We start from the raw sequence: 27,158 nt of genomic DNA, 5'->3' as shown, positions 1-27,158 counted from the left end.
CAAAAAAGTTTTAAAGCATTCATTTTCAAGATATTTGAAACACGCATTTTAACTATTTTTTAAAATTAGAATATAATAAAAACTTTCTGAGAAACGTTAATTTGTTTATAACTATTTTTTTAAACATTTAAAGATTATGCAAAAAAATAAAAAATTTATATTTTGTCAACAAAATGTTAAATAGGCATGTCATCTTTATAAGATTTCAAAGTTTGATCAGTGTATCATAATTATTTTGGTTATTATTGCGAAAGTAAATTATTAATTAACAATTGAATTGTTGCTAAAATATTCGTTCAATTTTCACCAGCTTCTGGAACTATAATCTAAACAAAAAAAATTTTAAGTCACCAAATTATTTAATTATTGGTGGATAATTACTTATCTAAAACTTTATTTGAAAATTAAAGATTTTGTTGGGAAAACCCGCATTTTCCGAGGAAAATTTTCGTCGGAGTAGATCGGGAAAAACATATCTCTATGCAGAATTTAATTGCGGTAAATTTTTATTTGAGTGTTTTTGTTGTAAAGTTAAAATCTTCGGAGTTATAGAGCAATAATTGAAAAAACAGGATTTTCAGGCGCCATTTTGTTTATAAAAAAAGTAGCACACTATCTGCGGACTTTGCATACCTATATTATTAATATATATATATAATCACAAGCTTCGATTCCAGCAATAAAATTGCTGGTAAATAACTTTTACCAAAAATGGCCTATTCTCCGATAATCAGCCCAGACTAATAATTTAATTTATGTTTTATGTAATTTGAGTTTATATTTTTATATGTTTTGGTTGGTGGAATTTACCATGTTATGGTAAACCATTTTTATGCATTTTACCATGTTATCATTTACCAGTGACGGATCTACGGGTAGGGGAAATAGGGGAATTTCCCCCCTAACAATGTCCAAAATTAAAGAAAAGGATTGTTGATACATAAAAATATATTAGCTAACAAAAGACAGACAAATTCACTTTGTCTTTTATGTAATTTCGGTTTATTTTTTTTATGTCTTTTGGTTGGTGTTTCATTGGAAGTTGCCCCCCCCCCCTAAGTTAAATTTCCCCTCTCAAAGCAACTGTCTAGATCCGCCACTGTCTTTTACATTATGTTTGTTTTTACTTGACTGTTTTTTGGGAAAAAGGTAGTCTCTATAATATGTTTGATTCCGCTTACATGAAGAATCGTGTCAGTTGTAGGATTATTTCTATTAAAAAAACCACTATTAGGAACATTTATACAGCTCAAAAATATTTATTAAAATACAAATTTATCTTATTTTCTTTATTAATTAAATCTTCTTATTACAATAAGAAATAAATTTTTTATTTGATCACATCCTGTAATACTTAGAGTATTAGCCGCAATATCAAACAACTACAAATAAATATTCTAATTACAAAAAAGAGTCCATATATAAAATTAGGTATGAACATATTATTAGTAAGAACAGTTTTTATCACTTTCAATTGAAATATCATCACGGGTTTTGTCTTATTTTCCATATCCGGAACCGCCACCTCCACCGAATCCAAAGCCACCACCTCCTCCCCATCCGCCTCCGCTGCCATAACCGCCACCTCCGCCATAACCGCCGCCATAACCGCCGCCTCCACCATAACCGCCTCCACTACCATAACCACCGCCTCTACCATAACCGCCACCATAACCGCCTCCATATCCACCGCCGTGGTGATGATGTCCATATCCACCACCGCCATATCCTATTGTTTTAATTATGATTATTTTTCCTCCTCCTCCGTAACCATGTCCTCCTCTCCAATGATGAGGATCCGGCTCAGGTGCTGCTGATATAGTTTGGATTATCAAAAGGGCGACGCAGAGAAATGCCTAGAACAAAAAAGAAGTGTTTAACTCACACTTTATAGAGACATTACTCTATAGCCTATATCCTATTATTTACTCTGAGTAATGGAACTATACATTCCACTGTGAGAAATTGAAACAGTTATAAGAACATGATGACCACAATCTATTTAAGAAAATAAAGGAGGTAGCTCGAATATACGGAAAAAAGAAGTTTTCTAACTTAGAAAATGAACAAGAACAAATCGCACAAGATGATAGAGAGAGGAAACTCATATGGGAACAATAGAAATATATCAACAATCTCTTTGCAGACCAGAGGCCTGAGCAGGAAGTCGTTCAGGAAAAGTGATAGATGTTAACAAATTATCTAGTCTCGAGATCACAATTGAAGAAATTACTAGAGCAGTAAATACCTACCTCGGGAAAGACGGGAAACCAATTGGACCTGATCAAATTCCTGTTGAGTTACTTAGATTGCTAGATAAAGAAGGAATTGCGATACTCCAAAGATTTTTCTAGCAGATCTATAAAAAAGGAAAGTTCTCTGTCCAATGGCTTGTATTTACCTTTATCCCTTTGCCAAAAAAGAAGAGAAACGCAACAAAGTGTAAAATCCACCGACTAATAAGTCTGATAAGCCAATCCTTAAAATTATTCCTCAAAGTTTTTCACCACAGAATCTCCACAAAATGCGAAGTTATAGCATAAAGTGAAGGCAAATAATAAAGTTATAGGTTGCTCACAATTTCGATTTAGAATCGGCCTGGGTATGAGAGAAGCACTAGTTGCAACCCAGGTGCTAGCCCAGAACTGCTACGATCAAAGTAAAGATGTAATTATGTGTCTTATAGAATATGAAAAAGCGTAATATATAATATAAAGCGTGTTCGATAGAGTACAATTTCATAAACTCGTACATACTAGTTTACTAACACAACTCGACATATATCAAAAGGCAATCGTTGCAAGAAGCTCTTTACTGGAATCAATCAGCTGTCGTCAAGGTGGATAACAAAACAACGCAAGCTCAAAAAATTCTCAAAGGTCTAAGAGAGGGATGCCTTCTCTCCCCACTACTGTTCAATTTATATTCAGAAAGTATCTTTCAGGAAGCTTGTGAGGAATGTGAAAGCGGCTTCAAAATAAATGGTACCTAGGTCAATAATGTATTACGATATGCGGATGACTCGGTCTTAATAGCGAACAATATAGAATACCTTCAAAACTTTCTTAATAAAATTGGAGAACATAGCAAGAACATGGGACTTAGCATTAACATAAAAAAGACGAAGTTCCTTATAATCAGCCGTCAACTATGTTAACATCAAAATGCAAAACTAGCATATAACAATAAAGATGTAGGGCGCTTAAGAAAATTTAAGTACCTGGGAACCTGGCTATCTGAAGACTGGATGTCGGTTATGGAAATTAAATCCTCCAAAATAAAGATCGCCTTCAAAGACTAGTTCACACACTTAATACAAGAGTAAAAGAACATGACTGACTGTTTCTTTCAACTCAGAAAACTAGTACAATAGTAATCAGTAAAGCATCAATATGACGTAAACTAGAAGTAGATGGACTCATGGACTTAGTATTGAACAAACAATGAGCATAAACTACCTAGGGATTACACTGTCGAGCTCTGGAGACCTTGAAAAAAAAAGTAAGAGTAAACAGTAGAACAACAAACAGAGTAGTAGGATGCTTTAAATAACATTGTAAGTCCTAACTATTAACAAACTATGATATGAAATCAAGAAGGAAATACGCTGAGAAACTGAGTAAAGAGTGGACACTAAATAAAAACCAAGAATGGAGCAACCATATCAGTAGAATGACGGACACGAAAAGCGTTAAAATAGCAAGGGACAAAATAAATCACCAAGTGGTATAAAAAGTATCGGTCTACCGTGCAAGAGATGGAGTGACAATCTTCCAAACTAAGAACAAAACTACTGTGCTAAGAAAGAACAAAATACATAGGAAGAAATACGAAACTATTATACCTGTACAAAGCTATATCCTATATAGACCAGGGCGCATCTGTAAAAATATTAGTACATTTGGACGTTGAGAGGTGACTCAAATTTTTTTGCAGAAATTGCTTGAAAATAAATCAAATAATAATATTTGAGTTATCCTCCCTCTCAAAAAGGTCCGGAACATTGTTTAAATAATCAAAATGTCAAAAAATTAAGGAAAAATTCGAATTTTTTCTTGGTTTTTTGATTATAACTTTAAAAGTATTCATTTCCGAGAAAAGTTGTACTGACATAAAAGTTGCGTAATTAAATTTACTACAATATAGAATTGACTAATAATTTAAAAAATAGTCACCCTTGTTGCAAAATAGCAATAATTGTGAAAAAAACATAAATAAAACAAGTATTCGCATTTTACATTTTTCAGCCATTTATGCTACACTTAGGACCTTCATATTTCACCCTAAAAAATTTTATGATACAGTAAAACAATACTGTAAAATTCATTAAGATCGGTTTAATAGATTTTGCAAAATAAATTTTGCAATCCAGCTTTCGTAAAAAAAATTCATTTTTTCAAAATGTTACAGGACTGAAAATAAAGCAGATAGCAAGTTGAAATTTTTTTTGCTTATAGAAGTGTACTGTACCTTTCATTTGCAATTTTGCAAAATTAAAATCGATTAACACCACGGCGCTCAGGAATTTTTTTTAAATAAACATTAATTATTAGTGCTACGCGCAGGACAGCGGATAGTTTGCTCTGATTGGGCATTCCAATGACCTTTGATAATGATTGATACATTTTAATTTTTATTACAGTTCGATATATATATATAAATAAACTTGTTTATTGCAAAATAAAAACACATACTCTATCCTTTGAAATAACAATTTTATTAGCAAAAACTTTCTTTGTTCATATATTTTAACTTAAATAATAAAAGTTTATTATTTTTAAACATATGCAATTGTTTAAACAATATTTCACAAACAATTATAAAATTAGTTTGATTTTTGTGGAATTAAAATATTAAAATACAACAAAATATAGAGTAAGAAAATAATATATTAGATAAAGATTGGAAAAAATTTTTGTTGGAAAGCAACTTGTGTGAATCAAACACCGCTGTCCTGCGCGTAGCACCAAAAATTATTGTTTATTCAAAAATTTTCTGACGCCTTGGTAAATAATCTATTTTAATTTTGAAAATTGCAAATGAAAGGTACGGTACACTTCTATAAGCAAAAAAAATTTCAACTTGCTATCTGCTTTATTTTCAGTCCTGTAACGTTTTGAAAAAATGAATTTTTTGTGCGAAAGCTGGATTGAAAAATTTATTTTGCAAAATCTATTGAACCGATCTTAATGAAATTTACAGTATTGTTTTAATGTATCATAAAGTTTTTTTCTGAATGAAATATCAAGGTCCTAAGTGTAGCATAAATGGTTGAAAAACGTAAAATGCGAATACTTGTTTTTGTATGGTTTTTTCGCAATTATTGCTATTTTGCAACTAGGGTAACTATTTTTTAAATTTTTAACTAATTCTATATTGTAGGAAATTTAATTACGCAACTTTTATGTCAGTACAACTTTTCTCGGAAATGAATACTTTTAAAGTTATAATCAAAAAACGAAGAAAAAAATCGAATTTTTCCTTCAATTTTTGACATTTTGATTATTTAAACAATGTTCCGGACCTTTTTGAGAGAGAGGATAACTCAAATATTATTATTTGATTTATTTTCAAGCAATTTCTGCAAAAAAATTTGAGTCACCTCTCAACGTCCATCTCAAAACAGATGCGCCCTGGACTAATAATCCTATATCCAAACTGATAATACCATACGTAAGTGGAACATATACAATTATAAGAGCAAGATAAAAGCAACAGAGAAAAAAATGTCAAAAGTATAGTAGGAATAACGAAATTTGATAGAATTAGAATTAGTAAGAAGCCAATTAGAACAGAAACTCATATTAAATAAAATAGGGAACAACAGTTGTTATATTTGTAAAATGGACATCTTCAAAAGGGTATAAGAAGAAAAAAAAAATAAGAAGTGAAACGAAAAAAACTTGCAAGTAAACGTGTAAATAATTAAAAATGTCTGAAATATTCAGTAAAGAAAGAAAAACCATGGCAAAACCAAAATAATTCTCTAGGGCTAGAAAAATATTTCTGGTTAGAGAGAGAATGGGGTTAAAATAAATGTAAAAGAAACATATAAGTTTGAAACCAGTGAGGATGTTCGACAAGGAAGCCTACTGTCATCACTGTTGTTTAATATTCTTGTTGAATTTGTCAAAGAAGCTGAAATCAATAGGACACAACTTGTATACCAACGAAAACAGCAATGCCAGCATAGCTAGAAGTAAACAAGAATTTAAAAAAATACTAAAAATACTAAAAGCGAAAGCGATTAAGAAAGGGATATACATAAACGAAGAAAAGGCCAAATATATGCAGATAGTAAGAGAATACATACATAAAAGGACAATATCTGACAATAATCACAGAAGTAAAAATGTGTAAATTTGAAGAAGTAAAAAAATTCAAGCGAGAATTATTGCTGTTAATAATTGTGTCTCTACTCTAAGCAAGTTGTTAAGGTGATACAGTAGCGATCAACAGCTAGCCAAAACGCGTTCCAAGATTGCGGCTGTAATTTTGAATATTTTTTCGAGATATTTGGCACACGTATTCGTAATATAATAAAGAATGGCGGTACAAAGCCCAATTTGAAAAATTATTAATATGTGGAAATTACTCTGTAATTAAATAAAATATTAAAAAAACGAGCCTGTACCGCCATTAAAAAGAACAAAAAATACACTTTCTTCAAATAAACTTTTTTATCCGATGCCTAGATTTTGTGTCATTTTGGAACTACTAATGAAATAAAAAATTTTAGTAGTTCCAAAATGACACAAAATCTAGGAATCGGATAAAAAAGTTTATTTGAAGAAAGTGTATTTTTTTGTTCTTCTTAATGGCGATACAGGCTCGTTTTTTAAATATTGTATTTAATTACAGAGTAATTTCCACATATTAATATATTTTTCAAATTGGGCTCTGTACCGCCATTCTTTATTATATTACGAATACGTGTGCCAAATATCTCGAAAAAATATTCAAAATTACAGCTGCAATCTTGGAACGCGTTTTCGCTACCTGTTGATCGCTACTGTTTCCTCTTAAGAGCACACAGTAGCGATCAACAAATAGCAACAAACGCGGTCTAAGATTGCGAAAGTTCTGCGAACTTTCAAAAGTGAGGCAACAATGCGTCGGTAATTCGACACTGGCAGTGACGTTTATAGTATCAAAAACAATAATTTTTATACATATAGGCGAGCAATGTTTCAAAGTCAGTGACGTTCGATTTCTTGTTATAAAAAAATCGATTTTTAGTAGTTCCAATGTGACACAAAATCTAGGCACGGGATACAAAAGTTTATTTGAAGAAATTGTATTTTTTTGTCTCTCTTAATGGCGGTACAGGCTCCTTTTTTCAATATTTTATTTAGTTATAGAGTAATTTCCACATACTAACATATTTCTGAAATTGGGCTCTGTACCGACATTCTTTATTATATTACGAATACGTGTGCCAAATATCTCGAAAAAATATTCAAAATTACAGCTGCAATCTTGGAACGCGTTTTCGCTACCTGTTGATCGCTACTGTTTCCTCTTAAGAGCACACAGTAGCGATCAACAAATAGCAACAAACGCGGTCCAAGATTGCGAAAGTTCTGCGAACTTTCAAAAGTGAGGCAACAATGCGTCGGTAATTCGACACTGGCAGTGACGTTTATAGTATCAAAAACAATAATTTTTATACATATAGGCGAGCAATGTTTCAAAGTCAGTGACGTTCGATTTCTTGTTATAAAAAAATCGATTTTTAGTAGTTCCAATGTGACACAAAATCTAGGCACGGGATACAAAAGTTTATTTGAAGAAATTGTATTTTTTTGTCTCTCTTAATGGCGGTACAGGCTCCTTTTTTCAATATTTTATTTAGTTATAGAGTAATTTCCACATACTAACATATTTCTGAAATTGGGCTCTGTACCGACATTCTTTATTATATTACGAATATGTGTGCCAAATATCTCGACAAAATATTCAAAATTAGAGCCGCAATCTTGGAACGCGTTTGTTGCTACCTGTTGATCGCTACTGTTTGCTCTTAAGAAGTAAAAACATATCTAGAAGGTCTATAGTCAGTCAGACTAACATATAGATCTTATACGCCAGTGAAACATGGACGATGAAGAAATCCAAACAAATCATGCTCCAAGCCTGGAAAGTAAAGGCCTCAGGGAAATATTTGGATGAAAGCTATGTAATGGAATGTGCATAAAAAGTCCAAATTAATACAGAACTAGAGAAGATGTGTGGAGAATCGGATATCGTAGAAATCATGAAATCTCAAAAATTGAGATGATTGGCACATATCCAAAGATGCCAAAGACGAGAAAAGAAATGTCCATAAGAATACTAGCGGGAAGAATAGGCGAAAGGAGAAGAAGGGTAGTTGAAAACCAGGTGGAAGAAGGATGTTAAAAAAGACTTAGAAGAAGCTAAAAGCACAAATGGGAAAAATAAAGCAGTAAAACAGAAAAGAGAGGAAAATAATAGTAAACCGAGCCATAGGCCTTCCATATGTGGAAAACTAAGTTATGTATAGTCAGGAGTGGAGAATGGCTGGAGTTGAGCAGTGGCGGCTCGTGGCTTTAGGAACAGGGTCGGCAACGTTTTGTCTCCTCAGATAGGTATGCCATCCAATTAAAAGGCTTCAATTTCATAGAAGATTTTTAGTTTTTGTTTTTTTTTTATTTTTTTTTATTTTTTTTTTGTTTTTTTTTGTTTTGTCCTATAAATTTAGAACCTAAACCTGTTTATAAATTAACTCTAGTCTATGTTGTTTCGAAGTAGCAAAATGGGTTATAACGTCATTGTAAAATTTATTATTGTTTTTTAGAGGTTTTAAAGGTTTTTTTCTATTGACATTTGAGACAAGTTTGACATTCTCTCTTGTTTCATGGTGTTTCGACAATACGTTTTGACTCTTTTGAGACAAGAGAAATCCCGTTCATTTGAGGCAGAATTTACCCACATTTGAGCACAATAATTTATTAATTTCGGGAACAGTTTGTTATACCTAATGAATTGCAGTATATAAAATTAAACATATTTTGTAACTTATCCCACCTTCCAAAAATATTTAGATCAGCATATAAAACTGTTAATCCATTTTCTTATTTTATTTTACTAAAGAATGATGGATAATTTTTAATGAACTTGTCTAATAGATATTTTGAAAATTCTTTGGAAATAATAATTGAGTTATCCTTCCACTCAAAAAGGTCCGGAACATTGTTTAAATAATCAAAATGTCAAAAGAGGAAGAAAAAATTCGATTTTTTTCTTGGTTTTTTTTATTTCACTTCTGAGAAAAGTTACGCTAACATAAAAGTTGCGTAATTAAATATAGGATTGGTTAAAAATTTTAAAAAGTGTCATCCTTGTTGCAAAACAGCAATAATTGCGAAAAAACATAAAAAACAAGCATCCGCATTTTACGTTTTTCAACCATTTATGCTACACTTACGACCTTCATATTTTAATCAGAAAACCTTTATGATATAATACGAGTAAAACAATACTGTAAATTTCATTAAGATCGATTCAATAGATTTTGCAAAATAAATTTTGAAATCCAGCTTTTGCAAAAAAAAATTAATTTTTTCAAAATGTTGCAGTACTGACAATAAAGCAGATATCAAGTTGAATTTTTTTACATATAGAAGAAAGGTACAGTATTCTTCTATACATAAAAATAAATTCAACTTGCTGTCTGCTTTATTTTCAGTTCTGCAATATTTTGAAAAAATGAATTTTTTTGCGAAAGCTGGATTGCAAAATTTATTTTGCAAAATCTATTGAACCCATCTTAATGAAATTCACACTATTGTTTTATTATATGATATAGTATTTCTGGGTAAAATTATGAACGTCCCAAGTGTAGCATAAATTGCTGAAAAACGTAAAATGCGAATAAGTATTTGTTTTTTTTATGATTTTTTCGCAATTATTGCTATTTTGCAACAAGGGTGACAATTTTTAAAATTTTTAACTAATTTTATATTGTAGGAAATTTAATTACGCAACTCTTATGTCAGTGCAACTTTTCTCGAAAATAAATACTTTTAAAGTTATAATCAAAAAATGAAGAAAAAATCGAATTTTTCCTTCATTTTTTAACATTTTGATTATTTAAACAATGTTCCCAACCTTTTTGAGTGGGAGGATAACTCAAATATTATTATATGAGTTATTTTCAAGGAATGTCTGCAAACAAATATGAGTCACCTCTCAACGTCCAAAGCGCTCTGGTCTATAGGTACGTGTCTTGTTGCCGTTTGCAGATCACCGTTCGGCAGATTGTTTATCTGCCGTACTTGCCATTCAAATAAATACGGGGAATGTATAATTGGTTGCCTATCGGCTAATATTCCATAGCTTCTTATAACAAGCAAATGGTCAATCTGGGGACGGCTTGCCGAAGCGGGCCATTATTAAGAATTCACACAATCGCAATCGGGTGCATGGCTAGGATAATTAATTTGAAAAGTTACGCACAGCGCACAGGGATCACTTAACGTATCGGATCGATCGAATTCTTTTAAAAACAATGAATAAAATTTAGTCTGTATTATCTCACAGATATTTTTTTTATTTCACAGAAACGAATATCATCAACTCTGATTAACTTAAATATTTAAAAAAATCTATAATGTGTCCATAAATGTGTGGGTCGGCACTACCGACCCTGCCGACCATGACCAGCTGCCACTGGAGTTGAGAAAACCTACCACAGAAGCCTTCATAGGAGCCATAGGGTGTCACTAACTGAAAGGAGAAGAACAAGGTTTCTTATTTTCGTAATAAAATTACAAATTTAATAAAAAAACAGACTCTAGCATCGAATAAACATTATTTTTTTACGTTTATCAAAAATGAGACAAAACAAACTCACCACTATTGCAAACACACCCCTCATGAAACAATCTTGCATTAGGAGCTGCACCAAATTTTATTTTTCTAATCTTTAGGGAGGGTCAATAGTAGTGTAAATTATGTTTTTGCTCAATATCTCCGCCATTTTCAACTTTTCGACAAATAGTATACAAACCAAAATTGATGAAAATGTGATTTTCTATAATTTCTATTAACCTTCGGATGACCAAGAGGGGGAAATTGTGACCCCAGCGTATGTTTTTCTTTAATAAATCCAAAAGTATTTTCAATTTTTAACTCATTATTTTTTTATTCTACTTTAATATCATTCTAGATATCCTCATATTTTAAAATAAAAAAAATTCTCTCTATTTTACGAATAAAAAATATATTCTGAAGTTGATGTTTAGTAAAATACCGTCTATTATGTGTAATTCCAAGTAGTTTTACGCTAATGACGTCGACTTTGCAAAGTAACAAGACACTTACTCAACATACATACTACACATGACACTAATACTCATGTTGTGACTGGCTGAATGACATAAAGTCCATGCCATAAAAAAAATAAAAAAAAAATAAAAAAAAATAAAAATAAATTAAAAAAAAATAAAAAAAAAACTTCATTTTTTTGTTAATTGTCATTTTTGACATTTTTGACCTAGGGTCATTTTCCCCCCTTGGTCATCCGTGTAACAAAAAAAGGTTGGTCATCGGAAGGTTAACACAATTTTTTCGTCCGGTCGATATTTTCCGAGTTATGGCGGAAAATATTGACAGTTAGAGCATAATTATTGAATTATTTCGTTTATTATTAGTTTTACGACAAAAATGTTTCTATACAAAAATAAAGAGAATTAAATTCTACACAATTTTGGTCTGTATTTTTTTGTTAAAATTAATCTATAAAGTAGTACGTATGCGGTAATGGCGCGAGCGTAAGACCTGATTGATTTTATAGCAATTGTTTTTGTTCAACATTTACGATATTTTCAACTAAAATTGTTCAAAATATGATTTCCTACAATTTATTTTTAACAATTTTTTTCATGCGGTTGATATTTTCCGAGTTTCATGGGAAAATAGTAAAAAGTGGTGGGGGAGCAAATTATTTAATTGAATCTTGTTTCCGAGCTGCCGCAAATTTTATAATTCTATCCTTTGGGGGAGATCAATAGTAGTGTAAATTTAAAATCTCGACTGAATTCCGCGGTTGCACTAGCCGCCATATTGATTTTAAATAAGAACTCTGTTGTTGCTTAATATCTCCGCCATTTTCAACTGTTCGACAAAAATTGTGATAACTAAAATTGTTGGAAATGCAATTTCCTACAACTTCTTTTACACAATTTTTTTATGCGATCAATATTCTCCGAGTTAAGGGGGAAAATAATGGAAGCGGAGGGAAAGCGTAATTATTGAATTGTCTCATTTATTATTAACTTTACGACATAATTGTACATAGACAAAAATAAAGAGAATTATATTTTATACAATTTTTGAAACCAATGAAACATCAACCAAACTAAATATACCTATAAAAGACAAATAATAACTTATATGCATTAAGTTCACTTAATTTTATTAACTAGCGAGTTTTATTGGTTGAATTTGTCTTTCGATATTTTAAGTTTCATGGCAGCTAATATATTTTAATACCGGGTGTCCACTTATATTTTCCCCCATTTTAACTGCCTATAACTTCTAAACGGTTCAAGATAGAAATATGCGGTTTTCGCTGAAATGTTTTATTTTAGCAAAAGTTTTGTCTGAATGGATTGAATTTTTAATATCGCTTTGAAATACGAAATAAAAAATGGCGGATTTTTGAAAAAAACTTTGTTGACTTTTTTTAATTGAACACCCAGTATATTTTTTTGTAAATTGAAAGAAAGATCATTCACCTATCCAGCGATATAAAGTTTTTCAAAATCGGTTGTCAAATCACTGAGTAATTAATTTTTAAAATGAGGGGTGCAACGTGGATATCACATACCTAAATAACATAACTGATCAAAATGACATTTATGATGTCTATTAAGCTAGAAAGACCATTTCATAAGGGAGCCATGAGACACACCCCATATTTTTTTGCTATTTTATTGCTAATTTATTACGCAAATTAAAAATTTATTGCTTCATCCCCTTCAGAGAAACAGGTGGCCATTCCAGCTTAATATTAAGCTAGAAAGGCCAACATTCATATATCCGGAACGAAAGTAGATAGAGAGTTGCTTCCGGTGGCCTATTTTATTGCTAATTAATTGCTAATTTATTACGCAAAACAAAAATTTATTGCTTCATCCCCTTCAGAGAAACTGGTGGCCATTCCAGCTTAATATTAAGCTAGAAAGGCCAACATTCATATATCCGGAACGAAAGTAGATAGAGAGTTGCTTCCGGCGGCCTATTTTATTGCTAATTAATTGCTAATTTATTACGCAAAACAAAAATTTATTGCTTCATCCCCTTCAGAGAAACTGGTGGCCATTCCAGCTTAATATTAAGCTAGAAAGGCCAACATTCATATATCCGGAACGAAAGTAGATAGAGAGTTGCTTCCGGCGGCCTATTTTATTGCTAATTAATTGCTAATTTATTGCGCAAAACAAAAATTTATTGCTTCATCCCCTTCAGAGGTGGCCATTCCAGCTTAATATTAAGCTAGAAAGGCCAACATTCATATATCCGGAACGAAAGTAGATAGAGAGTTGCTTCCGGTGGCCTATTTTATGGCTAATTAATTGCTAATTTATTACGCAAAACAAAAATTTATTGCTTCATCCCCTTCAGAGAAACAGGTGGCCATTTCAGCTTAATATTAAGCTAGAATAGCCAACATTCATATTTCCGGAACGAAAGTAGATATAGGGTAGCTTCCGGCGGCATATTTTATTGCTGATTAATTGCTGAAAGATTGGGTTTACAAGAATTTACAAACTCACCCCCTTCAACCCCTACCGTTATCATCATTCCCCGGAATCCACAAAAAGTGAAAATAACCAGTTTAAAGAGCTAAAACCAAGTACGTATTTTTTGCTCATTAATTACTACATGTCTAAGCCAAAAATGAATGTTTTGCTTCCTCCCCTAACGAGCCACAATGGCTGCAGCGGTTTAATACTTAAGGCTGCAATACTCAACACTCCTATTTCAGGAAAGAAAGCAGATAGAGGGTCGCTTCTGGCGGCATATTTAATTTTTAATTAATTGCTGAAAGATGGGTTATACCAGTATTTACAAACTCACCCCCTCTAACCCCTACCATTATCATCGTTCCACGGATTTCACAAAGCGGGAAAATAATCAGTTTAAAAACTTCAAACCAAGTGGGTATTTTTTTCTAATTAACGGCTGCAGGTCTACGCCAAAAACCAATTTTTTGCTTCATCCCCTAACGAGAAACAATGGCTACTGCGGTTTAATTCTTAAGCTACAATACCCAACACTCCTATTTCAAGAACGAAAGCAGATAGAGCAACCCTCTATCTGCTTTCGTTACTGAAATAGGAGAATTGAGTGTTGTAGCTTAAGTATTCAACCGCAGTAGCCATTTTTACTGGTTAGGGGATGAAGCGATAAAATCAAATTTGGCGTAGACCTGCAGCAGTTGCTTAGGAAAAAAATACCCACTTGTTCTTAGATTTTTAAACTGGTAATTTTCACTTTCTGTGAAATCCGTTGAGCGATGATAATGGTAGGGGTTGGACGGGATGAGTTTGTAAATTCTGGTATACCCAATCTTTCAGCAATTAATTAGCAATAAAATATACCGCCGAAAGCTACTCTCTATCTACTTTCTTTCCAGAAATATGAATGTTGGCTCTTCTAACTTAATATTAAGCTAGAATTGCCACCTGTTTCTCTGAAGGGGTTAAAGCTATAAATTTGTAATTTGCGTAATAAATAAGCAATTAATTCAACCGCATTAGCCATTGTTGCTCGTTAGGGGATGAAGCAATAAAATCGTTTTTGGTGTAGACCTGCAGCAGTTGCTTAGGAAAAAAATACCCACTTGGTCATAGGTTTTTAAACCAGTAATTTTGACTTTCTGTGAAATCCGGGGAATGAGAACAACGGTGGGGGTTGGAGGGGGTGTGTTTGCAAATTGTTGTATACCATATCTTTCAGAAATTAATTAGCAATAAAATATGCCGCTGGAAACGACCCTCTATCTGTTTTCGTTCCTGAAATAGGAGTGTTGGGTATTGTAGCATAAGGATCAAACCGCAGTAGCCATTGTTTCTCGTTAGGGGATGAAGCAAAAAATTGGTTTTTGGCGTAGACCTGCAGCTGTTAATTAGAAAAAAATACCCACTTGGTTTTAAGTTTTTAAACTGATTATTTTCACTCTTTGTGAAATCCGTGGAACGATGATAACGGTAGGGGTTGGAGGGGGTGAGTTTGTAAATTCTGGTATACCCCATCTTTCAGCAATTAATTAAAAATTAAATATGCCGCCAGAAACGACCCTCTATCTGCTTTCTTTCCTGAAATAGGAGTGTTGAGTATTGTAGCCTTAAGTATTAAACCGCAGTAGCCATTGTGGCTCGTTAGGGGAGGAAGCAAAAAATTCATTTTTGGCTTAGACCTGTAGCAATGAATAAGCAAAAAATACGTACTTGGTTTTAGCTCTTTAAACTGGTTATTTTCACTTTTTGTGGATTCCGGGGAATGATGATATCGGTAGGGGTTGAAGGGGGTGAGTTTGTAAATTCTTGTAAACTCAATCTTTCAGCAATTAATTAGCAATAAAATAGGTCACTGGAAGCAACTCTCTATCTACTTTCGTTCCGGATATATGTATGTTGGCCTTTCTAGCTTAATATTAAGCTGGAATGGCCACCTGTTTCTCTGAAGGGGATGAAGCAATAAATTTTTGTTTTGCGTAATAAATTAGCAATTAATTAGCAATAAAATAGGCCACCGGAAGCAACTCTCTATCTACTTTCGTTCCGGATATATGAATGTTGGCCTTTCTAGCTTAATATTAAGCTGGAATGGCCACCTGTTTCTCTGAAGGGGATGAAGCAATAAATTTTTAATTTGCGTAATAAATTAGCAATAAAATAGCAAAAAAATATGGGGTGTGTTTCATGGCTCCCTTATGAAATGGTCTTTCTAGCTTAATACACATGATATTATGTTATGTGTTTCCACATTGCATCTCTCATTTTAAAAATTAATTGCTCAGTCATTTGGCAACCGATTTTAAAAAAATTTATGTCGCTGGATAGGTAAATGACCGTTTCTTCAAGACACAAAAAATATACTGGGTGTTTTAATAAAAAAAGTCAACAACGTTTTTTTTTTCCTCAAAAATCCGCCATTTTTTATTTAAAAGCGATATAAAAAATGGTCATTTACCTAAAAGCTTGAAAAAATAGTCATTTATCTATACAGCGATATAAAATTTTTTAAAATCGGTTTGTCAAATGACTGAGCAATTAATTTTTAAAATGAGAGATGCAATGTGGAAATCACAATAACTTGCTTAGTTGTGATATCCACAGTTGTGATATCCATATAGTATGTGATATCCACGTTGCACCTCTCATTTTAAAAATTAATTACTCAGTGATTTGACAACCGATTTTGAAAAACTTTATATCGGTAGATAGGTGAATGACCTTTGTTTCAATATACAAAATAATTTACTGGGTGTTCCATTAAAAAAAAGTTAACAAAGTTTTTTTCAAAAATCCGCCATTTTTATTTCGTATTTGAAAGCGATATAAAAAATTCCATCCACTCAGACAAAACTTTTACTAAAATAAAACATTTCAGTGAAAACCGCATATTTCTATCTTGAGCCGTTTAGAAGTTATAGGCAGTTAAAATGGGGGAAAATATAAGTGGACACCCGGTATTTCAACAATTTTTTTTTAATTTTGGGGCCTGTTGGGGGAATTTTCCCATTCCCCCCCTTATAGACTCGCCACTGGTTCTCTCGAAAAATTGTAGTAAATAGTAATTGCAACAATTTCAATTCTTACACTTTTTGTCAAAAAAGTTGAAAATGGCGGGGATATTGAACAAAAACAATTGCTATAAAATCAATCAGGTCTTAGGCTCGAACTTTTTCCGCATACCTACGTACTACCTTAAATATCGATTTTATCAAAAAAATGAACGACATCAAAATTGTACAAAATTTAATTCTCTTTATTTTTGTATGGGTACATATTTGTTGTAAACCTAAAAAACTAATAATAAACGAGATAATTCAATAATTCAATAATTATGCTGTAACTGTAACAATTTTCCCCCATAACTCCGAAAATATGAACCGCACGAAAAAAATTCTAATAAACGAAATTATATAAAATCGCATTATCAACAATTTCAGTTTGTACACTTTTTGTCGAAAAGTTGAAAATGGCGGAGATATTGAGCAAAACGGTTCCCGTTTAAAATCAAGATGGCGGCTAACGCAACGGTGGAATTCAGTCGAGATTTTAAATTTATATTAACATTGACCCTCCCTAATGATTAGAAAAATAAAATTTGGGCTCGCTCGTAATGCAAGGTCAAATGCTATCCCGACTGAGCTAAACACGATTTTTAGTAATTATTCGTTGAGTAGTAATTTAGCGATAAACTTAAAATGAAGAATATCTCGTATATAGGCAAATTACAGTTTTTATATATCATTATATCTACCTGACCTGTAAAAAACCATTAATGGCAATGTTCAAAACGAAAAATTCCGGAGTAAAATGTTCCCCAATCGGATCTCCGGGGGGAACAGTGGCGAACGAAGTCGTGAAACTTAAAAATAAAGTTATGAGAATAGCTACTTGGAATGCAAGAAGCTTGTATGCAGCCGGGAAATTAATAAACGTAACAACAGAAATGGAAAGACTACATGTGAAAATACTTGGTATCAGCGACGTACAGTGGAAAGGATCCGGCAAATGTCCAACTAGAAACGGCATGTTCTACTATTCGGGAACTGATGATACAAACCACCGTTATGGCGTCGGAATAATAGTCGAAAGGGAAGTCAACAAATCGGTACTAAGTTTTACCCCATATTCAGAACGAATCAGAGCAATCCAACTAAAGTCGAACAAAGGAAAAATTAAAATTATTCAAGTCTATGCACCGACAGCAGAGAAAGAGAATGAGGAAATAGAATAATTCTACAAACAACTAGAATACATTCTGGAATCGACCAAAAAAGAAGAAGTCACCGTAATCATGGGCGATTTCAACACTAAAGTTGGTAAGGTGAAAACTGATGGATGCACTGGTGAATTTGGACTTGGACAACGAAACGACCGAGGTGAACGTCTCGTACAATTTTGCCAAGAAAAAGAATTTGTAGGAATGAACACAATGTTCAGATTACCCAACCGTAGATTGTACACGTGGACATCACCAAGGGATAATGCAGACAACATCGTCAGGAATCAAATCGATTATATACTAATCAGAAGCCGGTTTAAAAACTCCATCACGTCTACAAAAACCTATCCAGGCAGTGACATAGAATCGGATCACAATCCGGTGGTGGCTGTAGTAAATATAAGATTCAAGAAACTACAGAAAAATGCAGCTAAACAAAAGATAGACGTTAAGCAACTGAAAGACGCAACTATACTGGAAAGGACAAGAGAACAGGTAAACAACAATCTTCGAAACCTCGCTGCAAAAAATAGGAACACAGGCAATGTAGAGGACGAATGGATGGAGATAGAAAAGGTCCTTATGACAGCTGGTGAAGGCTCCTTAGCTCCAAGCAAAATTAAGAAAAAGGAATGGATGACAAACGAAATTTTGTATCTCATCGAGGAAAGGTGAAGAAATAAAACCAACAAGACAAAATACAAAGAAGTGAACCGTGAGATTAAGAGAAGAATTAGAGAAGCCAAAGAGAAGTGGGTTCTGGAAAACTGCAAGGAAATAGAAGAATATGAAAGAAAGTACGATAGCTTTAACATGCATAAAAAGATCAAGGAAATAACAGGTAAAAAAGTGAAACAAGCATCCATCGTAAAGGACAAAAAAGGTAAAATAATTACAGATTTAAATGAAAAACTGGCAAGATAGATAGAATACATTGAAAAACTTTTTGCAGACGAAAGACAAGAAATAGCAGTGGCAGAACCTACAGACGACACAACAGGGCCTGAAATCCTAAAAAGCGAGATAGAATATGCTATAAGGAATACAAAAGGGGGTAAAGCTGCAGGACCAGATGAAATTCCTGTAGAATTGTTGAAACTTATAGACGACCACACACTTGAAATAATGGTGAACTTCTTTAACACAATTTATAGAACAGGCATCATACCAAAGAAATGGCTCTCCTCTACTTTTGTCACAATCCCGAAGACGAATAACGCCAGAGAGTGTTCAGACCACAGAACTATAGCATTGATGAGCCACACATTAAAAGTATTTTTAAAAATAATTCACAAAAGAATATTTAATAAATTAGAAGAGGACATAAGCGCCACACAGTTTGGATTCAGAAGTGGCCTGGGAACACGGGAAGCTTTGTTTGGTCTGAGTGTGTTAATGCAAAGATGTTTAGATGTAAACCAAGACCTCTACGTAGGTTTCATAGATTTTTAGAAGGCCTTCGATAAAGTCAGACACCAAAAGCTGTATGAAATCCTAAGAAGCAAAAACATCGACAGTCGCGAAATTAACATTATATCCAGGTTGTACTGGGGACAAACAGCAAAAATCAAGGTTGATAATGAGTTAACCGAAGAAATTGAGATTCGTCGAGGTGTGCGTCAGGGTTGTGTGCTTTCTCCACTACTATTCAATATATATAGCGAAACAATATGTCAGGAAGCGCTCCTAGAGCAAGACATTGGTATGAACATTAACGGAGAGTTAATTAACAATATACGATACGCTGATGACACGCTAATAATAACAGATAACCTAGCAAATTTACAGTATTTGATGGAAACATAAACACTCATACCAATAAGTATGGTCTAAAACTGAACATCAAAAAGACTAAATTCATGATTGTTACAAAGAAGCTATACACCAATATGAATTTAACCATAAATAATCAGACAGTTGAAAGAGTTACGTCCTACAAATATTTAGGGGTTTGATTCACTGATACTAATGACCAGACAAGAGAAATCAAGAGGCGAATTGAGATAGCGAGACAATCGTTTGTCAAAATGAAAAAGTTCCTATGCAGCTGAGACATAAATATAAACTTAAGAACGAGAATGTTAAGGTGCTATGTTTTCTCCGCTCTGCTGTACGGCATGGAAGCTTGGACTCTGAAAAAGATAAACATCAAAAACATTGAGGCATTCGAGATGTGGTGTTACAGAAGAATGTGGAAAATACCATGGACAGAAAGAGTAACAAATCAAGATGTTTTGCTGAAGATGGGGAAGGAATGCGAAGTCATAAAAACCATACAAACGAAAAAACTGGAGTATCTAGGCAACATAATGAGAGGAGAAAAGTACTCTCTGCGTAGACTCATAATCCAAGGAAAAATCTCGGGAAAGAGAAATGAGGGACGTAGGAGGATTTCCTGGTTGCGAAATTTAAGGGAGTGGTATGGGTGCAGTTCAATACAGTTGTTCAGAGCTGCAGCCAACAAAGTTAAGATTGCTGTGATGGTAGCCAACCTCCGATAGGAGACGGTACTGCAAGAAGAAGATATCTACCTGATATGGTTTATGGATGAAGGACCTTTATGGTCAAACCTGAGATGCTTCAAATATGAAGAAATACTATAAAGACTAGAAGCGAAAGAATGAATATACATAAACGAAGAAACGACCAAATATATGGAATCGACAGAACAAGAATACATATTACTGATAATAATCATAGAAGGAAAAATATAAAACTTCAAAGAAGTAGAAAGATTCCAGTACCATTCACCAGGAGACCAAATATCAAGGAAGAAATCCTATTGAGAATTATGGCTGGTAATCGTTATATTTTTGATCCAAACAAGTTATCAAGAAGTAAAATCATATCTAGAAGTACGAAAATAAAAATATATGACTTTGATAAGACCTGCAGCTAGTGAAACTGACATACAGACCATAATATATCAGTAAACCATAAACGATGAACAAATCCGAACAAGTCATGGTCCAAGTGTGGGAAAGAAAAGTCTCCAGGAAAATATTTTGAGGAAGACAATGAAATGGAATGTGAATAAAAAGACCAAATATAGAACTAGAAAAAATGTATGAAGAACCGAATATCGGATGAGAAACCGGATGGAAAAGACAGAAGAACTTCCAAAATTGGAAAAATAAAGCAGCAAACAGGAAAGGATGGAAAATAATGTATAGTAAAGCAAGTCATATCTCTTGGAAAGCTAAATTATATACATATAGTAAGGAGTGGAATATGGTTAAAGAGTTGAGAAAACCTACCACCAAAGCCTCATAGGAGCCATATGGTGTCACTAACTGAAAGAAAAACACGTTTTTTCTTTTCGTTCTAAAAAGATAAATTTAATAAACAAACAGAATCTACCATAGAATAAAAATGTTATTATTTTTATATTTATCAAAAATTAGACGAAAAAACTCACTATTATTGCAGATACACCCCTCATCTTCAAAATAAACAAATTATACATTCCAATATAATTTTTTAGTATTTATTCGTCGAAGAATACCTATATATCGTAAAAAGGCAAATTATTCTTTTTATATATCATTATATCTACCTGAGATTTTATGGATGAAGGGCCTTTATGGACCGGAGATCCTTCAAGGATGACGAAATATTATAAAGACTAAAAGCGAAAAAAAGAAAAATTGATATAGGTACATAAACGAAGTAAAGACCAAATATATGGAATGGACAGAACGAGAATACATACAAGAACAATACCTGACAATAATGATAGAAGAAAAAATGGATAACTTTGAAGAAGTAGAAAGATTCCAGTAGATACCTAAGTGTGACTTTCACCACGAGACTAAATATGAAGGAAGAAATCTAATTGAGAATTATGACTGGTAATCGTTGATAGTTGCACCAATGGAGTTATTTAGAACTAAAATCATATATATCAGGGCGAAGATAAAAATGTATAAGACAGTGATAGAAGCTATAGCATTATAATACAATTGAAACATGGAAGACGAACAAATTCGAACAAGCCATTCTCCAAGTGTGGGAAAATAAAGTACTCAGGGAAATATTTGGATGAAAGCTATGTAATGGAATGTGGATAAAAAGTCCAAATTCAGAACTAGAGAAGATGTATGGAAAACCGACTATCATAGGAATCATAAAATCTCAAAAACTGAGATGATTGGGACATATCCAAAGGATGCCAAAGACGAGAAAAGAAATGTCCAAAAGAACACCAACTGGAAGAATAGAGGAAAAGGAGAAGAAGGGTAGTTGAAAACCAGGTGGAAGAAGGATGTTGAAAAAGACTTTGTGGATGCCAAAGGAAAAAAAAAAAAAGGATGCCAAAGACGAGAAAAGAAATGTCCAAAAGAACACCAACTGGAAGAATAGAGGAAAAGGAGAAGAAGGGTAGTTGAAAACCAGGTGGAAGAAGGATGTTGAAAAAGACTTAGAAGTTAAAAGCACAAATGGGAACAATAAAGCTGTAAACAGGAAAGAATGGAAAAATTATAAAACCAAGCTATGGGCCTTTCTTATGCTGGAAAACTAAATTATATCTATATAGTAAGGAGTGAAAAACGGCAGAGTTGAGAAAACCTACCAGCGAAGCCTCATAGGATCAAAGGGTATCACTAACTGAAAGGAGTTTCACACGGTTCGTTATTTGCTTACTAAAATTTTAAATTTAACAAAAAAAAACAGAATCCAGCCCCGAATAAATGTTATATATTTATGTAGTCGAGGAAATGAAGCTGGAAAAATGGCAAAACCTCGCAATTTTTTCGTCCAGCATCGATTTGTACAAAAATTTAGGATTAGGCTCATTTCACCCTCTAGTTCATTTTCTATATTGAGCCGTTGTACGCTTTTGGTTTTTTAAGGGTAAAAACCACCCCTAATTGTAAAAAATTATAAAATAACATTTTAAACTTTAATATTGTCAACATTTGCTTCTTATTAGTTACATAATGATTGTTTTGTGCTTTAAGATATAATATCACAATATTTCAACCCTTAAAACCACCCTTGTTGGAGCTATATATGAAAAGTTTACTTATCCTAAAAGAATAATTTCGGCTTGCATCAATTTGCATAAAAATTTGGGGTTAGGATCATCTTATCCTGTATTTCATATTCTATATCATGCTCAAGGGCGTTGATTATTTTTAGGGGTGTAAACTACCCTTATTGTCAAAAATTATATAAAAACATTTTAAACTTTAATATAGGTAAAATTTGGTTTTGACTAGTTAAATAATGATTGTTTTATGCTTTAGGATATAATATCATAATATTTCAACCCTTAAAAACCACTCTTAATAACATTGAAATTTTTATAAGTAGACAATTTAATAGATCTATATACAGAAAAAAAAAGTAGAATTAAAGAATTACAAAAACATTTATTTACACAAAAATACGAATTTACAATTATATATTTACGTATTTTTTATGGGAAATAAGCCACAATTTTACTAAAAAATGAATTTATTAACGTTTCGAAGCCCAAATCGGGTTTCGTTGTCAAAATACAAAATACTATTAAAATAAAACAAACATGTTGTTGCTAAGTAAAAAAATTCTTCTAATAATTTATTTAATCTGACTCATTTATATTGGCAATTCAGACTTATATTATACATTTTAAAGTAGAAGACTTTAAAATGATATCGCCAATATTTATGAGTTGCGTTCCTGGGACGACTTTACTAAAAGATAGTTCATTCGATTACATGAAATCAATCCCAACTCAAGAATATCCGTCGCAAAAAAATCATAGCATGTGATCTGTCTTTAAAAAGACAACCAAATGCAACGATGACAGTAAAATTCTCGCGTTAGAGATTCCATAGTAAATTCCATAAATTCCATATAATATAAGTCTGAATTGCCAATATAAATGAGTCAGATTAAATAAATTATTAGAAGAATTTTTTTACTTAGCAACAACATGTTTGTTTTATTTTAATAGTATTTTGTATTTTGACAACGAAACCCGATTTGGGCTTCGAAACGTTAATAAATTCATTTTTTAGTAAAATTGTGGCTTATTTCCCATAAAAAATACGTAATTATAAAAATGCCACAAGGAAATAGCTTCAGAACAACATTTACAATTATATAAAAATACACATACAAATAGTTTTTTAGTCATCCAGTACACGAATCGGCTCTGTGGTATTATATAGGTACATTGAAAATGCTCTATAAGGACTATTCGAATCTTTCGAAAAAAAAATAGTTTTATAAACATAGCTCCTTCATTTTTGTATATGAAAAGTTTTTTAAATAATAGTTTTGTAGGATTTTTGAAGAGTAATAAGACTGTGTAAATTAAATTCCATAAGATCCCTTAATTTTTAATTGAGGTGGGTTTAAAGGGCTCCAATAAGGGGATGTTTGCTCGTAAATAGATGTTTTAAACAGCTATATCTCGCTAACTGTTCATTGTATTGAAAATCTATGTATAAGAAAATTTTAGTTATTAAAAAAGCGTCTATTAGTAGTCAATTATTTTTTTCGTATCTCCAGTATTTTCGGAGATATTTTGAAGAAAATGATAAAAAATGCAAAATTGCAAAAAATCAATTTTTCTTTAAACTCCAATTTTTCTAAAATTAGGCCTTTTTAATAGGTCAAACCTCTTGGGTGTATTGACAATATAAATATAAAGGGAATTACAGAAAGGCGAAGACCAATTTTTAGTTACAAGGGTAGTTAGGGGGTTGTTTTCACTGTTTTTTTCGTAGAGAAAAACAGGTACCGACTTTTTTTTTTGATCATAAGTTGCGCTCAATTTTTATGCTAGAAAGTTTTTATTATTTTTTTTTAAGATCTTATTGTATTCTTGAAAAAACATCATGTAAGTTTTCCTGGAAAAATGCAAAAGTTTTCTTGTTATTTGGCTTTGATTATTTCAAATTATGCATTTGACGAAAAAAAAAACTAACCTTTAACATGCCGTATCTCGGTTTGTATTGGTCGTAAAAATATTATAGAAAAACAGTTTCGTTTGTGCTAGTAAAAGATACAATTTTGATATCTACAGTTTTTTCTTATTAAATGCATATTTTTCGAGTTATTCCCAAAAAACCCTCTAAAAAAGTCGATTTTTCCGTTGAAAAACTGTTACTTTCAACCACGAATAACTCGAAAAATATTAGTTTTGCGAAGAAAATGTAAAAAACATTTTTTCTTAAAATGACTTTTTACATCGATTTACATGGTTAAAATATAATAAAAAATTCCCACCCTCGAGAAGGGGTAGCAACTACCCCCAAGGTTTTAGCGTACAGCAGCATGATATAGAAAATGATCCTTGGACTATTTCCTACCTTCTGTGAAAATTTCAAATAAAAAAATTGCGAGCCAAAATGCTTCATTTTCTCGACTAATATTATTATTTTTAAATTTATGAAAAATTAGACAAAAAAACTCACCACTAATGCAGACACGCCCCTCATTTTGAAATAATTTTCAAAATAAACAAATTATATATGTATACTAACACGATTTTTAGTAATTATTCGTTGAGTAGTAATTTAGCGATAAACTTAAAATGAAGAATATCTCGTAAATACGCAAATTACTCTTTTTATATCTACCTGAGATTTTTATGGCGTCAAGGATGTTCGCACTTTTTTTTAGTAAAGCCGGGATTTTACGCTCGAAAATGATGAATGTGTCGAAAAAAGAGGTTCTAATTGTTCGGAAAATTAAGACTTCCGATTAGGAAATTTTTGTGCTGTAAATATCTTTTTCGTATTTTGACTCATATTGTGGTATTTTTTCTAGCATATAATACATACACAATTGTTTTTAACACTTAAGAGGCTACATCAGCGCGTCATCAAAGCTGAAAACAACGCGTTCCAAATTTGCAGCTTTAATTTTGAATATTTTGTCGAGATATTTAGCACACATATATTCGTAACCGGTGGCGCCCAAAATCCCGACAGCCAATATCCCGACACGCCAGAATCTCGACAGGCCAAAATCCCGACATGCAACAATCCTCGCATACGCTACATTAATCCCTACCACTACATTTTGAATATTTATTTTTTCAAAAATGAATAACCATTTTCAATTTCGTTGCAAAACGAAAATACAGCCGAACCATATTCTAGTCCAATCAGAGAATGCTGCAAGCACCTCTACCGGTTTCGAAACTTATTAGTCTCTCATCAGGAGGCACATATGCTGCTCTCCCTGATCCAACCAAAACAAACCCCAGCGTGCAGTCCCGGATTGCAACGAACGAAATGGCATAGATGCCCTAGCGGCAACTGCTACCAAAAAGACTAAGTTTCCACTCTAATGGCATATAAAACAACATAATGCTATTCTACATCCCACCAGAATGAAAACAATGGGAACCTTCTCTGGTTACACCTCCGAGGCTTCTACAATTTGCAAGCCATACGGATGCTGAGACTAAGGAAGATGAGGGAATTGTACAATTTACAATTCACGTCCCATCTGCTCAGCGCGGTAAAGTTCCAACGAGAATGGTTCCCTTCATACTCCACACAGAGTAAATGTAAATCAAAAATGAATAACCATTTTCAATTTCGTTGCAAAACGAAAATGCAGCCGAACCATATTCTAGTGCAATTAGAGAGTGCTGCAAGCACCTCTACCGGTTTCGAAACTTATTAGTCTCTCATCAGGAGGCACATATGCTGCTCTCCCTGATCCAACCAAAACAAACCCCAGCGTGCAGTCCCGGATTGCAACGAACGAAATGGCATAGATGCCCTAGCGGCAACTGCTACCGAAAAGACTAAGTTTTCACTCTAATGGCATATAAAACAACATAATGCTATTCTACATCCCACCAGAATGAAAACAATGGGAACCTTCTCTGGTTACACCTCCGAGGCTTCTACAATTTGCAAGCCATACGGATGCTGAGACTAAGGAAGATGAGGGAATTGTACAATTTACAATTCACGTCCCATCTGCTCAGCGCGGTAAAGTTCCAACGAGAATGGTTCCCTTCATACTCCACACAGAGTAAATGTAAATCAAAAATGAATAACCATTTTCAATTTCGTTGCAAAACGGAAATGCAGCCGAACCATATTCTAGTCCAATTAGAGAGTGCTGCAAGCACCTCTACCGGTTTCGAAACTTATTAGTCTCTCATCAGGAGGCACATATGCTGCTCTCCCTGATCCAACCAAAACAAACCC

The 27,158-nt window shown here is 32.8% G+C and overlaps 1 protein-coding gene across 2 annotated transcripts; it reads right to left on the bottom strand.

Annotated features, from left to right (window-relative positions):
- Positions 1 to 1,274: 1,274 nt before the first annotated feature.
- LOC114347453 (uncharacterized) lies at positions 1,275 to 25,561 on the bottom strand. 2 transcript variants are annotated; one of them, XM_028298164.2, is made up of 3 exons: positions 25,401 to 25,531; positions 10,713 to 10,749; positions 1,275 to 1,856 (listed from the first exon to the last, which is right to left on the bottom strand). In XM_028298164.2, exons 2-3 carry the CDS (start codon positions 10,734 to 10,736, stop codon positions 1,500 to 1,502), a joined length of 381 nt encoding a protein of 126 aa, XP_028153965.1. In that variant the 5' UTR covers positions 10,737 to 10,749; positions 25,401 to 25,531; the 3' UTR covers positions 1,275 to 1,499. The 2 variants fall into 2 exon arrangements, with proteins under 2 accessions (XP_028153965.1, XP_028153958.1); XM_028298157.2 differs by lacking the exon at positions 10,713 to 10,749 and having other exon boundaries at positions 25,401 to 25,561.
- Positions 25,562 to 27,158: the final 1,597 nt, after the last annotated feature.

Source organism: Diabrotica virgifera, chromosome 4, assembly GCF_917563875.1.
Source record: "Diabrotica virgifera virgifera chromosome 4, PGI_DIABVI_V3a".
In the NCBI taxonomy this organism is placed as follows: Eukaryota; Metazoa; Arthropoda; class Insecta; order Coleoptera; family Chrysomelidae; genus Diabrotica; species Diabrotica virgifera.
Note: the sequence above shows the minus strand (reverse complement) of the source record. Positions and strands in the feature narration are given on the sequence as shown.

Excerpts from the sequence above, each read along its gene's own strand:
- LOC114347453 (XM_028298157.2), bottom strand. The coding sequence starts at position 25,424 with ATGAGGGGCGTGTCTGCATTAGTG. Across the intron at positions 1,857-25,400 it reads GGGGCGTGTCTGCATTAGTG|GCATTTCTCTGCGTCGCCCT; the intron begins GTGAGTTTTTTT and ends TTTTTGTTCTAG.